The sequence below is a fragment of the Agelaius phoeniceus genome, chromosome 16, assembly GCF_051311805.1.
Source record: "Agelaius phoeniceus isolate bAgePho1 chromosome 16, bAgePho1.hap1, whole genome shotgun sequence".
NCBI lineage: Eukaryota > Metazoa > Chordata > Aves > Passeriformes > Icteridae > Agelaius > Agelaius phoeniceus.
In genome coordinates, this window is record NC_135280.1 from 9,806,390 (window position 1) to 9,821,139 (window position 14,750).

General features: G+C 40.0%; 2 protein-coding genes across 5 annotated transcripts in view; one reads left to right on the forward strand and one right to left on the reverse strand.

The window, feature by feature from the left end:
- Positions 1-14,750, forward strand: part of MRTFB (myocardin related transcription factor B) — a 67,368-nt gene that overhangs the window by 27,745 nt on the left and 24,873 nt on the right. For 2 of the 3 annotated variants that reach the window (XM_054643343.2, XM_077186692.1), the window contains exons 4-6: positions 12,812-12,877; positions 13,840-13,895; positions 14,464-14,539. In XM_054643343.2, the coding sequence (XP_054499318.2) occupies positions 12,812-12,877; positions 13,840-13,895; positions 14,464-14,539 (198 nt within the window). Of the gene's footprint in view, positions 1-202; positions 343-12,811; positions 12,878-13,839; positions 13,896-14,463; positions 14,540-14,750 lie in introns of those variants that run through there. The other variant, XM_054643344.2, reaches the window with a different exon arrangement.
- LOC143695334 (uncharacterized) overlaps positions 302-14,750 on the reverse strand; it is a 48,774-nt gene continuing 34,325 nt past the window's right edge. For both annotated transcript variants that reach the window (XR_013184435.1, XM_077186694.1), the window contains exon 5: positions 302-421. Coding sequence is in view for 1 of the 2 variants with exons in the window: in XM_077186694.1 (XP_077042809.1) it covers positions 399-421 (23 nt within the window). In the remaining variant the exon portion in view is untranslated. The remainder of the gene's footprint in view (positions 422-14,750) is intronic.

Consider the following 14,750-nt stretch of genomic DNA (forward strand, 5'->3'; position numbering starts at 1 on the left):
CCGAGCCGAGCCGAAGCTGGCCGGACTGAGCCGAACCAGGGTGGGCTGAGCCGAGCCGAGCCGAGCCGAGCCGGGGCAGCGCCATGGGCGGCGCGGCGGTGCCCGGGCTGCTGCTGCCGTAGGAGCCCGCGGCGGGCCCCGTGCGGAGCGCGCTGCACCGCTGCCCACCGCGGCCTGCGCTTTTTCGGTGCTGGATGTTGCCATTCTAAAGGATTCCCACCATGATCGATAGCTCCAAGAAACAGCAGCAGGGCTTTGCCGAGATCTTACCTGCAGGAGATCTTAAGCCACTGAAGGAGAAGGAATGCCTTGAGGGGAACAGCCAGAAAAGTCTCAAGGAAGGTCAGTCACTTGCTGCTTGGGGGACAGAGAATGCAGAAGTCCTGGGCACATTCAGTTCACCAGCATGCCTGATGTAATGCTGTAGGTCAGAAAGAGTTTTTGTACATTAAATGAGGTATTGTTTTCCCTCTGGAAAAAAAACAACCCTCTAAAAGCTGAATTTATATTTTACTTGAGACTAGTAAAATAACGATGATGATAGCTTGATAGGAATTGTAGTATGAAGAAAAATGAGCAATCAAGTAGTCTTTTCAGGGTATTATTTAGTGCTCAATTAATGAAGGACTCTGAAATTGTCCTGTAAATATTGCACAAAGTGCTTCAAAATGTCTCTATTGAAATACATTTAACGAAATAAACATCATTAAATATGGCATGTCAAAATAAAACCCCACACACCTTTAGTATTAGACATATTGTTACCTCATTTGCAACAGTGCTTTTCTCAGCTCTTTTCTTTCTTTGGAATTCTGTTCTCCCCTCATACTTTAAATTAAATTTGATTCTGGTTTTGAGAAGTGTGCTTTTCAAACCACATTATGTCTTTTTAAATTATTAGATTTCAGCTGGGCATTAAATTGATAAAATGCACGGGCATTAGTTTTTAAAATAGCAGTAGTTTGAGACTATTTGGAATATCATTCAATGATAATGACAAATAGAACTATACGGGATTCATGTCAAGTAATCTCTGTTAGGCTGAGGCAGCAATGCTGCTGAGACAGGGCAATGTTGTTACTCCTGCGGGCAGGGTTCTTCCCGCTGGCCGGGGTGAAGGAGGAGAAGGCCGAGACCTGGAGGGCGGCTGCCAGCCCTGCCCAGGGCCGTCTGGCACAGGGGGAGTAACACACCCGGCTCTTGCAGCTCTGGGCTCAACTCCAGCTGCTTAATCAATAGGACACAAACTGTGTTTGTAGTAGACAGAATTCCTGCTTTCCTTTCACAGCACTCTGCTTTGGCTTTTCCTCCAGATATCTCTGGATTGTCTGGTGATTCAGAGATTTCTCCCTTGGTGTGGTGGGAAGAGTTCTATATAAGATCCTGCCTTTTTCAGAATTTAATTGCTGGGTTTGTTTGGGGGTTTTGTTAATTTCTTTTTTAAATTTGGACCTTAATAGCGTTTAAATTTGGCAAAAAGATAGCCCATATTCAGTATTAAATTCAGTACCTGACAGGTTAGTTTAACGCCCCCATTACTTAGCTTTAAGTTTGAGCTAGAGAAAGGCCTGATCTTTGTGCAGTGTACTGGCACTGAAGGTGTGTTGGTGATCAGGAAGGTACTGAGAGGTTGAGTGTTGCTGCCTGTGGCAGTGGCTGAGAGCAGAACAGGTTTGCCTCCTTTGTGGCAGGGAAGTCCTGACTGGGAGACAGTGATGAAAGAAAGGGCCAGCAGTGCCTCTGCCTCGGGGTGGTTGTGCCTCCCAGCTCAGAGCAGCCCAGTTAAAGCCCTGCTGCTGCTGCTGCTGCTGCTGCTGAGGCTCTGGGGACAGCAGCCACAGAGAAGGGAGCCAGGAGGGTCAGAGGGGTGGGCAGTGATGTAGGAAAGAAACAAAACCTATCTGGGGTAAGCTACCAAAAAATCAAGTGCAGAAAAACATGGCAAAGCCAGCAGGGTGGGTACTGTAGGTGGGCTGATGAGTAACCACAGTAATGATTATCTTCAGGCCTCTGCAAGCACGTCAGTTATGGAGAAAGTGGATGAAAGAATGTACATTACAGTAATGATGGTCTGTCAGAGTAGCAAAAAACCTGCAATTATGGGATACTCTGCCAGTCTAAATTCATTAATATTTGAGAGCTTAAATTATTCACTGCATACAAGAAGATATGTTTTCCATAATCACTATCTTTGCTTCCTTTTCTGAGTTTTAGTACCTGTTCTCCATTTTCACTTTCCCCAGTAATATATCTTATTCTTTTATCTCTCCCAAGTTTGGCAATGTAATGATTAAAATAATGAACCTCTTCTTGAGAGTTTGATTGACTACAGGATCTCCTCTTCCAGCCTTTCCTCCTTCTAAAGCTTAGAAAAACAATAATTTTCTTTCTTGTGGTATATAGAATGAATTATTGAAAACACTCCAAATCTTCTTGCTTTACATCTAGAGGGACTAAAACAGAGCTTCACATTTCCAGTTTGTTATGAAATATGTAGTTCAGACATTTTATAGATTTTTAAAAATTCAGTTGCAGTTGTTAGTTTAATCCTATTTAAATAATACTACAGGTAACAGATTTTACTTTTTTAAAAATATAAATTGTAGGACAACTTATTTTACAGAACAGTATCTTCTAAATTAGCTTGTGCCATTCTGTCTCTCTTTTTTTTTACCCTCCTCTTTTCTCCTCCTTTCTTCCTCCTTAAAATGATGTGGCTGGTTTTGCCACGTGAATTCTCAAACGTTTCTTCCTTAGGACACAAAAATACTTAAAAATACGATATATGAATTAGAAAACTTGCAAAAATAAAAATGTAATTATGTAGAGATCCAGTTCAAAAAGTGCCTTTGTTTCATAAGCTACTTTGCACAGGTTTGGTAAATGTAAAAATCCTGAGATAGTGCAGTGCTTATTTCAGCAATGAGTACCTTAAGAGAACTGCAAGGTGCAATTTTTTTTTACTTAGTATTTCTTTATAAGAAAAGGAATTTTTGATGGAAGCAAAACCAATAACACTGTCTTCAGCAAATTAATATTAAGGACATTAGCAGTTTAGATTGCAAAGCTGAACTTTTTTCTTTCCTTAGGCTATTGATACACATTATAGCACCCTGTAGCATGGGAGGAAATCCTTTTAATTATCCTACTTACTTCTTGTAAACAGCTCAGATACTATTGTTGCCTGTTGCCTTTTTTGTGAAAAAAGTTCTTACTTTTATCTGTCTGATAAAAATTACCTTTTGTATGAGCAAGGAACAAATATATTTTCTGTCTCTGAGGTCAGTCACACAGTGCTAACTAAACAGCTTTTTCAGAAATTCCTGTACCATTGACTCTACCTCCTGCAGCATCTTGTAGCACTGTCAAGTAAGCAACCAAAACATTTGGAAAATTCAAGTGAAAAGCCTTAAATGTGCATACAGTTACTAAGGAATATTCAGTGCCATCAAACAGTGCACGTGTTAGGACCTGGGAGTACACCTGGACTGCAGATTGAAAGGTTTCCCAACAGCACTGGAGAGAGCTGAGGAAATCTTGTTTTATACCCTGACTTGTTTCAGTATAAAGATGGATGAGCTGCATGACTGTACAGAACTCCTGAAGACACAGTATTAAACTGGTGAAACAGATCAGTCTGGTGATTAGGTGGGATTTAAAAGGAGGCTGAATCCCAGTTTGTTTGCACCATATTTTTTATATCATATCTGAGTTTCAGAGTTACCAGTTGCCTGCAGGCTACTCTAATTTAGAAAAACTAGCCAGGAAGGAAATTTTATTTCCACCTTGAAACACAATTTCTTTCCGGGATTTGTAATGCATTTTCAATTTACTGCTTTGTGAGGAACTGGAGACTGGCAAGTGCTGGAAACAGGATACAGGGTGCAATGAGTGGATTTCTCAGGTGTGCACTGGAATTGTCTTTGTGCTGCCTGAGTAACAGATTACCAGGTGTAGTCAGGAAGGATTTCTTCCCCTCATCCCTTGCAATCAAATCCATGTTGCATGAGAATTGTTTATTCAACAGACTTCCTGCTATTGCTGGCATGTTGAGTATTGATGATACTCTCGACCTCTTCTGCTCTCCTGCTCTGGCATGATAAAGATTCTGCTCTTGGTTTATTTGGGTTGGTTGGTTTTTATAAAGAAAAAGCTCTGAGTTGGGTTATCTGGTGTTTAGAGGTGTTTTTATGACCCCTTATCAGTGGTAATCCATCAGGTATGTTTCTTGAGACACAGATAATGAGAAAAATACTGGTGAAAAAGTGTTATTCCTTTGTTAATAAAGGAAGCACTATAAATTCTGTGTAGTGATCCTGCAGGGCTGTGCTAAATTCTACCACCATAAACAGTCTCTTTAATGTCATGGGATAATTGTATGTCATAAAAGTAAATCAGCACTTACTCCACAGAATTTTCTTCTTCAGTGTAGCACTTAAATTAATAATAAATATATTGGAATACCATTATAATAAACACATGCTTAACTACTTCAATAAACCAAGACTACTATGTACTAATTTGATTTTGTATGTAATCTGTATACAATTAGAAGACGATGGTGGCTAACCAAGAGCTTTTAAAAAACTTGCTATGGCAACTATAAGATTTCTTGAAGTTTTTATAGAAGGATTAGGAGTGCTGCTGCCAAGAGCCAGGGGTATTCCCATCCAGCCCTACCCTGCTTACTGCCAGCCTCTTTCTGCTGTTGGCATTAGGAGCCCAAAGTCAGTGGCTATTGCTGAAGAGCATTTCTTTCAAGGTGCCAGAGCACAGACCTGACAGGAGGCACCTCTGCACTGTGCAAGCAGCAGAAGCAGCTGGGGGTGGAGGGAGGCACAGACCATTGGCTTTTCATTGGAAATCCTGTGTTAGATCATATTGAGTTATGAAACCACTGTCTGCTTTGCTGCTCTGCTGGGGGATTCTTCTTTCCTGTCACATCCACCACAACACGTGGGAGCCTCAGCCTCCAGTGCAGGGTCCTCCCTAATGCAGCAACTTCTCCTCTCTGTGATCAGCTGGACTCACCCACTGAGCATCTGCAGAGTCTGGAGCTGTCTGCAGCAGAGGTGACTCAGTACCATTGCTCACAGCCCCGTTTGCAAGCAGGCAGCTCAGTGCAATCCACCTTGCTCTGCTTTCAATTGCTGTGGACTCTCCTGAGGTGGAGAATCTGCTTGGGTGTGCATTTTGTTTGCTGTGCCTAGGAATAGCATGGACAATGAATGGAGGGGGCTTGGCTGGAAATCATTTGTCATCATTCTATGTAATACACTCCAAATTATCACAAAGGAAGCTGTAATAGATGTAGAATTTAAACTCAAGTTTCATGAGTCCCTTCACAGTACACTTTTTGGCTAATAGTAGTATTTGAGGAAATGCAGATTATTTTTTAAAAAATCAGAGGTCTGCACTTAGCAGAGTAATACTTGCAGATTTAGAAAATGTTATTTTTAATATACTGGAGTTATGCAATTTTACAGAAAATGGTAATATAAGCTTTAGTTTGTTAAGACTTCTCACCCAACATGATAATGATTTTTCTCATTTTAAAGATGTAAACAGAATCATGAAAAGTATAGATTTTGCTTTTTACATATCCATGCATATATATATATATATATTCATCCCAGCAGACATCTCAGTAATTTGTTTGAAGGCTTGTGTATATTCTGGCTGGTTTCTAAGCAACATGTTCCATAGCAGTAGGATACAATACAGATTGTCCTATATCCTAGTCATTTAAGCCTCTCAGCTAATGATACTGTTATAGTTCATATGTTTGTTTGAAACGTTGAGTTTACATGCAGCTCTCTTTGCCATCTAGGTTTTCATTTTCTGCTTTCAGTGGATGCTGGAACTGCTGGAAGCACTCATCTGAGCATCAGCACTGGCTGCAGACAAAAGCTTTAAATCACTGTGGTGTCATTTGAGAGATCTGGACGTCCTGCAGGGCTCCCCTCCAGAATTCTGGAGAGATGATCTGAAATGGCCCTCAGTAGTCTCCTCTCATGTACTTTACATTTACAGAGTACATTTCTAAGCTGAAATGGAAGTATGACTGAATAATTGTTCAAAAATGAATATGCAAAAGAGCTGCTTCAGCTTTTCTTAATTATTTTGGATATAGTCTTAGCAGAAAAATCACTTATACAATAATGGAAAAAAGAACATTAAAATGATATAACAAACCAGTAAGGGTTTTTGTTTTTATTTTAACGAAAGCAAGAGAACTAAATAAAATAGCTCCTTTTTAAAATTATATCCTCACATACATGGAAGTTTTGAAGGCATTCACCCATGGTTAGATGATGTCTGATACTTTTTACAAGATGAATTTGTGATAAATTATTTTTGTTTTAAAATGCTGTTATTACCATCTTCAGGCTGATTGGGAACAAGTACCACAATTTAAAATGCATTTTATCTTAAAATTCCATACAACTTACTTAGAATCATTTCCAACAAATTAAAAGTAGCTATTTTCATGGTTTTCTCACCTCTCCTTCTTTGACATGCCATATAAATGAAGTTACCATTATATTAACAAATTTCTGACTTTGGACTGGTGGAATGTGTAATACCATGTGCAAACTACCATATTCCATAACCTTCCTGAATTATGTATCTTGCATATCACCTGCTCTTTCTTTTACTTACTACACAAAATATACTTTCTACTATTTTTTTTTATTTGCAGAACAAATATTAGTGGGAAAAATTAACCATTTTTTAATAGATAGAGTACAATACCTCATCATAGAGCTGAGGGAGAAAGCTCAGGAGAAAGCAAAACCTATTTCTGGAAGATTAACCTAGCATAAAGTTAGGGTTTGTAGAAAATCCAGACTTTATGATGTGAGCAGATGGGGTTTGGGGTGCAGGGCAGCAGTGCAGGATGCCCAGAGAGCACTCGGTGCTGTAGGATGTGAGCAGATGGGGTTTGGGGTGCAGGGCAGCAGTGCAGGATGCCCAGGGAGCACTCAGTGCTGTAGGATGTGAGCAGCTGGGGTTTGGGGTGCAGGACAGCAGTGCAGGGTGCCCAGGGAGCACTCGGTGCTGTAGGATGTGAGCAGATGGGGTTTGGGGTGCAGGGCAGCAGTGCAGGATGCCCAGAGAGCACTCGGTGCTGTAGGATGTGAGCAGATGGGGTTTGGGGTGCAGGGCAGCAGTGCAGGATGCCCAGAGAGCACTCGGTGCTCAGGTTCTGCGGCTCTGGAGCTGCTGCCCTGTGAGGCTGTGTCACAATTCCAGGGCAGAGGTGATGCTGGGATCACTCCCGGTGGAATTCCCTGCTCTGTGCAGTGCCACACGCTGGTGACACCCTTGCCTTAAGGGTACAGCTGCTTCAGCCCAGGGGACACCTCTGTGTCCCCCCGCAGTGCCGGTGCCACCGCAGCCTCTGCCGGGAGCCTGTGCCCGCTGTGCCCCAGCCTCCAGGGGGCACGGGCTGCACAAAAGCCGTTGGCAGCTGGCAGAAGGAAATGGAGGCTTTCAGTACCAGCTTTGCACTGAAAGGAAACGGCCGCGGTTCCAGCCCTGTCTGTTTCCATGGCAGCCAGCCTAGCAGCCTGCCTGGAGTTTCTGCCGCTCTTGGAAATTTCCAAGGGGTTATGGAGGAATGTTGGACATTACATTTTCTCGTTTCCACTTGCAGTTTTAAGTGTTTAAATAGGTAATATCTGTTGGATTTTAACTTCAGGAGAATAATGAGATGATTACATACAGAACATTAAAAAAATCTCGATGTGTTGTTTTTCTTCTTGCTGCCATTTGAAAGGACTGTGTGGTGTCTTCTGGACCCTGTGTCCACGGTGAAATGTTTGTTTCAGCTGTGTAATTGGGAAATGACAACAACTATTTGCTGTTTCATAGTACCTTCTATAAAAAAATTAAAATTTGATCTTAAATTAATAGGCTATGTAATGGGCTATGTAATGAACTATGTTAGATGTGGAATTATTAGTGCTGGAACTGTGCACAATATGTGTTCTGGTTTTTTTCAAGGCAAGAAGCAGTGGTGAAAGCTTGTCAATCAGCGGAGATAGCATTGCTCCTGCAGGACAACTATTGATTTATTTTTGGCCTCTTTACATTCCAGTGCTTGTGATTATGTAGTACTACTTTGAGACTGCTCTTCTATAGGATACACATTACAGATTTGTAACAGGAATCACTTGCTTAGCTCTGATAAAAGCTGTTTGTCGTGGGTGATTTAATAATACCCTTTATTTCACTCCTTCTGCCACTCACAGCAAGTAAAACATGCCCAGAGCGCTCTGTTTGCTGCCTTTCCAAGGTGTACAGGACGTGCTGTGTCTCCTCAAGTGCCTGTTGGGGGCACTTCTGCTCCCACCCCCTGGAGCCTTCAGCAGGAGATTGAGGAGCTGCTGGTTCTGGTTATCCTCAGTCTCTGCCCCTTTGGGGCACATTGTGTGTAAACCAGAGCAGGACTCCTGGTGTGACAACAGGGCATTCATTGGCTTTATAAAAGTTGATCCTTTACAGGAATACACTTCCACATACCCAAGTGCATTGGTTAATGGATGAGCTCCCCTTTCTGCAGCATCCTCTCCATTCCCTGGTCAGAAGTGTTGATTCCCTGCAGTGCTGACACTGGAAGGAGCTGGAGTGGAGCACCAGCCTCTGGCACTCAGCTTTTGTGCTGGCTAAACACTCTCCCTCCAGTGCAGTCACAAGACTTCTGCTGACTCTGAGAGTCAGATAACCAGATGTTCTTACTGTGAGGAGGGATTATGCTTTTTTGTTTTGTCAGTAAGTATTAAATAAGCTATTCAAGCTTTAATGATCATTTTATTGACTTAAGAAAAGACATGGAAACTTTGGAATCTGTCCACCTGGTGTTCAAGTGTTAAAATCCTATGCTTAGTTGAAAACAAAAAAGAATATCCTCCCTTGTCCCTCGGTCAAAGCAGGAATTGGTCTGACCTCTCTGTGCATGGCTTTTATTCAGAAGCAGTTCACAGACAATTTTTAGAGTTGCAGTGGTGTGAAGGAGGATTCCTGCCAGATAATGTGAAGTGCAAAATATTTGTACTGTCCTTTAACAACTACATTTGCCAGTGCTGTTAACACTGCCCTTCTTTTACACGTGTACTTTAAATAGGAGGAACAGCATTAACAACATAATTAGTTTTTCAACATATGTAAATATTTGTTAATGTTGTGCCTTCATTTTGGAGATCACTTATGATTTTAGATGTTATGTAGGTAACTTCCTGATTTTAAAAGTGTAAAAGTGAAAGGTAAACTATCTGGCAGCAAGCTGAATGGATTTACTCTGATAAGAACCATCTGTAAAACACAATGTTTGAGTAAACACCATTCCAAGGGCAACTTTGGTTTGTAGTACCTCCACCTCCTGTCTTTCAAGTTCTCCCTTCCCCACATTCCATGATGGTTTGTCTGTAAACCTTTCTTTAAAATAAAGGGGAGGGGGAAAAACAAAAGAAGGAAAAGAAATCCAAACCCTGACCCACACTAGAACAAGAGTAAAAAATATATATGCATATATCATATATATATGTATGTGTGTGTATATATATATATATATATATATATATATATATATATGTTGTATTTGGGTAATGCTTCAGGGGTTTTTAGATTTTTTTGGTGGTTTTTTGGTGGGTTTTTTTGTTTTTGTTTTTTTTTTTTAGGCTGTGTCTTCTTATCTCAATCCAACTTTACTAGATTTATCACTTTGTGTGGTACTGACTGTTCTAGAAATCTCTTGCTCTATGGATTTCCATATATATGATAAGTAAAGTCTGTATTAGCTTTAATTACATTAGATTTAAACCAACCTGTGTTCTGTTCTAGATAGTTTCTCCCAGAAATAAATGAGCAATTCTTTGCCATAAGTGGAATTCTCATATGGCTCATCCCTGTCTCTGAAGATAATTTCATTATATTTTCCTTATTGAAAAGGTGTGATTCAGTTTCCATGACTCCCATCCTCCTGTCGGGCTGGCTGTTCTTGTGAGTCCCCATTTCCTCCCGAGCTTTTCCCAGACCTCACTGCTGTTCCCTTCCTTCATACCCTCAGCAGCTTCCCCTCTAGTGTAAAGAGACACATCTGTCTGTACCTGCAGAGACAGTGAAGGGGCACTCCTGACTGTGCTGTGACCTCCTGCTCTGACACCCTGACCTGTAACCCAGCTGTCCTCTGACTGTGTGAAGTTTTGCAACTCACAGACAGGTGTTTCTGTTTCTTCCTTAGAAACAGCTCTGCTTTTTACTTTGTGTCACTGTAGGGGCTGAAAGTATTTTAGATCCTCTAGATCCTTGTATTTCTTTTATAGAGATACCAATATTGGCTTTTTTCTGATGGATTTGCTTTGGAAAAGCAAAACCTTTTCAGCTTTCCAACTTTAAAAAATAATTTATTTAGGGGTTTTATTCAAGATTGCTTTCTATTTGAAAATTTTCTATTTAATAATGCATTTGACTGCTCAATATTTATCTTTTTAAAAAGTGTAGCTATGAAACACTTTTTCAACGTTAGTTTTGGAGTTGATTGCAAAAGCAAACATCTGGTTTTCATCCAGCTTGGTTTCTGTTTAACCTCCTTGCTCTGGTCAAGTCAAAATCTTCAGTTATTATCTTATACCATCTTTCTAACTGTGAGTCATCTCTTCTTTAGCATTCCCCTGCAGTGCTTTCCTATTAGTCATGCTACAGGCTGTCCTTTCCTTATTATGTAATATATAAGTTCATGATATTTATCTAGCAAGTGAATAACTACATGTTCTATATCTTCTATATCTCTAATTTTCTCACTGTTTCTATGATTTGTCCAGATACAGATGGGACAACTTCAAAATCTTCCCTTATTGCTTTGTAGTGCCCAGTGTAGATGAACAGATGATGGGCAGACAAGTAATGTTATGAGAGACAAAAAGGTTTGGTTCATGTTTTTCTTAAAAAATGCTAAAGCTTCACATGTGAGCACATCAGGTTTCTGTGCAGGCACATCCTTACTGTTCTCTCCCTTTTGCTCTAGTCCCACTCTATGTTCCCTCTTTACACTGTACATTGTTTAGGATATGGCTCAGTTTTTAATCTTTCTGTAAAGCTGAAGCCAAATATCTGACCATAAATGAAGCCACAAATCATAGATACCTTCCTAAACTACACAGCAGGGCTTCCTATCATTTATATTTAGAAATAATGTTCAGTATAATATATTCAGTAATAATGTTCTTTCCCACTTGTGATTACTAATACTGAAAGCACATCCCTAGCAATGCTTAGGTAGTTACAGCTGAACCAGCTCCACCTACAAAATGGGCTTTATGAGAAAGCTTAGTGAAGAAAAAATTGTAAAAGAAAATTGTAAAGTCTGAGCAGATCTGCTGTGCCACAGCCCTGAAATGTTTGTATTTGAACTCTCAGTGTTTGTGTGATACAAGAAAATAATGTCCTTGTTTTCAGGACTTGCTATTCCCGGTCTTAATGCTTTAGCCAGAGGAATATCCTTCCTGTACTGCAGAACAGGAAATAAGCTGGTTCCTTTTAAATTCTGGAAACAATGAACTTTGTCCTTAGCTTAATTTTTTAGAAATTACATTCATTTTGATGTTTTGGACAATGCATTAGCTTGTTTTGCTTCCTTGTGAAATACAATAGGAACAGCATACCATAATCATACACCCATAATAAGCTCTCATTTCGGAATTTCAGCATGTAAATATCACATCTTTAATGTGATTTATACTTTGTCTCTTAACTGTCCCTTGTTCAGAAGATGAAATTCCACTTTGGGGTAGTAGCTGTATGTGTCAAAGAGATAATGAAGCACTATGATAAATTGATATAGAAACAAGGGGAAGGGAGGGGTAGAAGAAAGAAACCACTTTTTTTCCCCCTTGTTTTTCCCCCTGGCAACAAAAAGCCATAATCTTTAAAAGTATAAAAAACTTTTATGTCTACCTCTTCCCCCAGGCTTTGTGGTTTCTGGTGTAGCATTTAATATATGTCACATTGGTTGACACACAGAAATGTGTGAGAAACGTTTTATTAAATGTAATGAAATGTAAGAATTTACATTTCATTACAAGCTTTATAAGCTGTTTTTCCGCATTTGACAGTACTGGATTTATTCTGTCCTTTAAGTAATTATGATAACACATATCTCAGTCAAAAAAAACCCAACATTTTCTGATGTTCAGAGAGAGAATAAGGTGTGTTCCTGATTGTAACACTTTTTTGTTTTTAAATAAGGCAGATAAAATTCTGCTTCTCTTCAGTTTCTTGTGTTTCAGCAAGGTTTATTTAATGTACAATCAGAGTTTATATTAAAAAAAACCTTTAGAAGAAACTATCAGCAAGACTAACACAGACCTTTTCTTCTAAAATGCTCTGCACAGTTCATTTCTATTTCAGCCCAGTGAAGTCATGTAAGATTGGCTGAGGACATGCAGTAAGGCTCTGTAATCATTAAGGGCTCCAGTTTATGGTTTAAACTCTACCTCACTGTTTTCTTGATGTAAGCTCAACACTCCTCATGAGGCCTGACTGGTGGGAAAAGTGGATGCAGATGGGAAATACAGCCCTGGCATCAGAGATGAGACTGAGGGCAAACTCCAGTGGAAGTGGGGATGGAAGTCACCCCTGGGAACTGTTAACAGCAGCAGTTCCTGGGATGGCTCGTGGGGGTTCCTGTCAGGGCTGAATACACAGCAGAAGGTATTTCTAGGGTTGCAGTACCTGGTATCATTGGAATGGGGGTTTGCACAGATGAGGAGACTGTGCTCACACAGGAATCAATGTTTTCTTTTGTCAGTACTTCAGCTGAGGCTGCAACAGAGACGGACACGAGAGCAGCTGGTGGACCAGGGCATCATGCCACGTAAGACTTACACCTAGGAATTTGTATTTCTCTAGTGTTAATTATGAATTGAATGTAGAAAATGATGAAGATAAGCATTTCTGTGAGATCATTAAAAATAACTTTAGCATTTGAAAAGACTTGTGGGATCCTTTTGATAACCTAAGTGAGCATGTAGTGAATTCACTGTGCTTCAGTGAATTCAAGTGTGTCATGTTTCAGTTAAAATAGCCATTGTGACAAAAATGCAAGGATTTGTAGACCTAGTCTGATTCTGCTTTTATTTTCTCTACTTAAATAATTATGACTGATTTACTAAATAAACTGAATTACTTAAATGAGTTGGCATTATTAATAAAACCAGCAGTTTTTAAAGAGTAGAATGAAAAAGGTTGCCAAAGGTGCACAGGAAACATGGAGGATCTCAAAGTGGATAGCACTGAGATGGAGCACTCTACAATTTATGCTATTGCTAGGTTAACAGTGGTTTTTTTACTCTTTTTTGGTTATTTAGTAGCTAGACATTCTGTTTTCTAAGATGAATATTTAAGGCCTCTACATTTTTCTATATCATTTTATAGTTCTTAAGGGAAGGTCCAGTTCTCTCTAATAGCAGCAAGTATGAGGTATGGACAGCCAGAAAATTCAGTGGAATAAATTAAATTAAATTGGCATTTTGGCATTCTAAACCTTACCTCACAAAATTTCCACTGTGGGACAGTTTTGATAACTAAACAAACACCTTTGTAGATACCGAAAAAGTTAACCATTACATGCTAATAATCTGTTAAATATTCCAGCTATTCTATAAAGGGAGTATTGCTTATCTCTGCTAAATATAGGTGGATACAACTAGCACAAATCAAATGTAATCCTGCAAACACAACTCTGAGGTGGTGTTAACACTCATACACACATTCTGGTTAACATATTTCTTTAGAAAATTACTTCCTGTCTGTTTAACTCTTACTCTCCCTTCACAGCTTTGAAAAGTCCAGCTGCATTCCATGAGCAGATAAAGAGCCTGGAGCGAGCCAGGGTAAACCACTTTGTGTAAACTTGTGATTAACATCTGGAAATGGAGAGTCAGTTTTTTGTGATACTAAATTCTCTGAGTACATGGAAAAATTCTTCCCATTACAGTAATAATGTGTGCTTTTATTTTGGGAGAATTTGTTAAAATAAAATATCAAATCTGAGAGGAACTTCTCTGAGCCTTCATAGATCAGTGGGGATTAAACTTACGGGGGGTTAAAACATATGGGGGAATGTTAACCTCCAGTTAAGGATTAGATACTTGGGGAAATTATGCTTCTGCAGTTTTTTTCTACGGCAAATCTATACTATTGTGATTATGTGCTGGTGTGGGATCAAATCCAGAAAAATTCCCATCTTGTTTGAAGAAGTTGGAAATCCATCAGCCCTGCTTAACTGCTAGGAAAACAGAACAAAGCAGGAGGAACCCCTCTACTGCCTGTGTTTTGACAGTGCTACCCTCCATCTGAATGAAACTGCAACTATTCATTGATTGGACGTGGCTGATTTGTCAAACTGCTTGGAGTTTTCAGGTGAACAGTAGCTAATGGTGTTTCCTCCTTTCTTTTAAGACTGAAAATTTCTTGAAGCACAAGATCCGGAGCAGGCCGGACCGCTCGGAGCTGGTCAGAATGCACATCCTGGAGGGTACGTGCTCACAGTGTGCCCTGGACTCTGCTCAGGCTGCTCCCTGCAGGGCCTTGCTTCTGCTCTCACCTGTCTCCCTGAATGGCACTTGATGGCAATTAGTTCTGAAGGTTTATCTGCTCTATTTCTCTGCTTCTACAGTGCCTGTATTCTAAATCTGTGTAGTAACAGATACATCTATGGCACTGAAGGTATTCCCAGCAGTGTACTT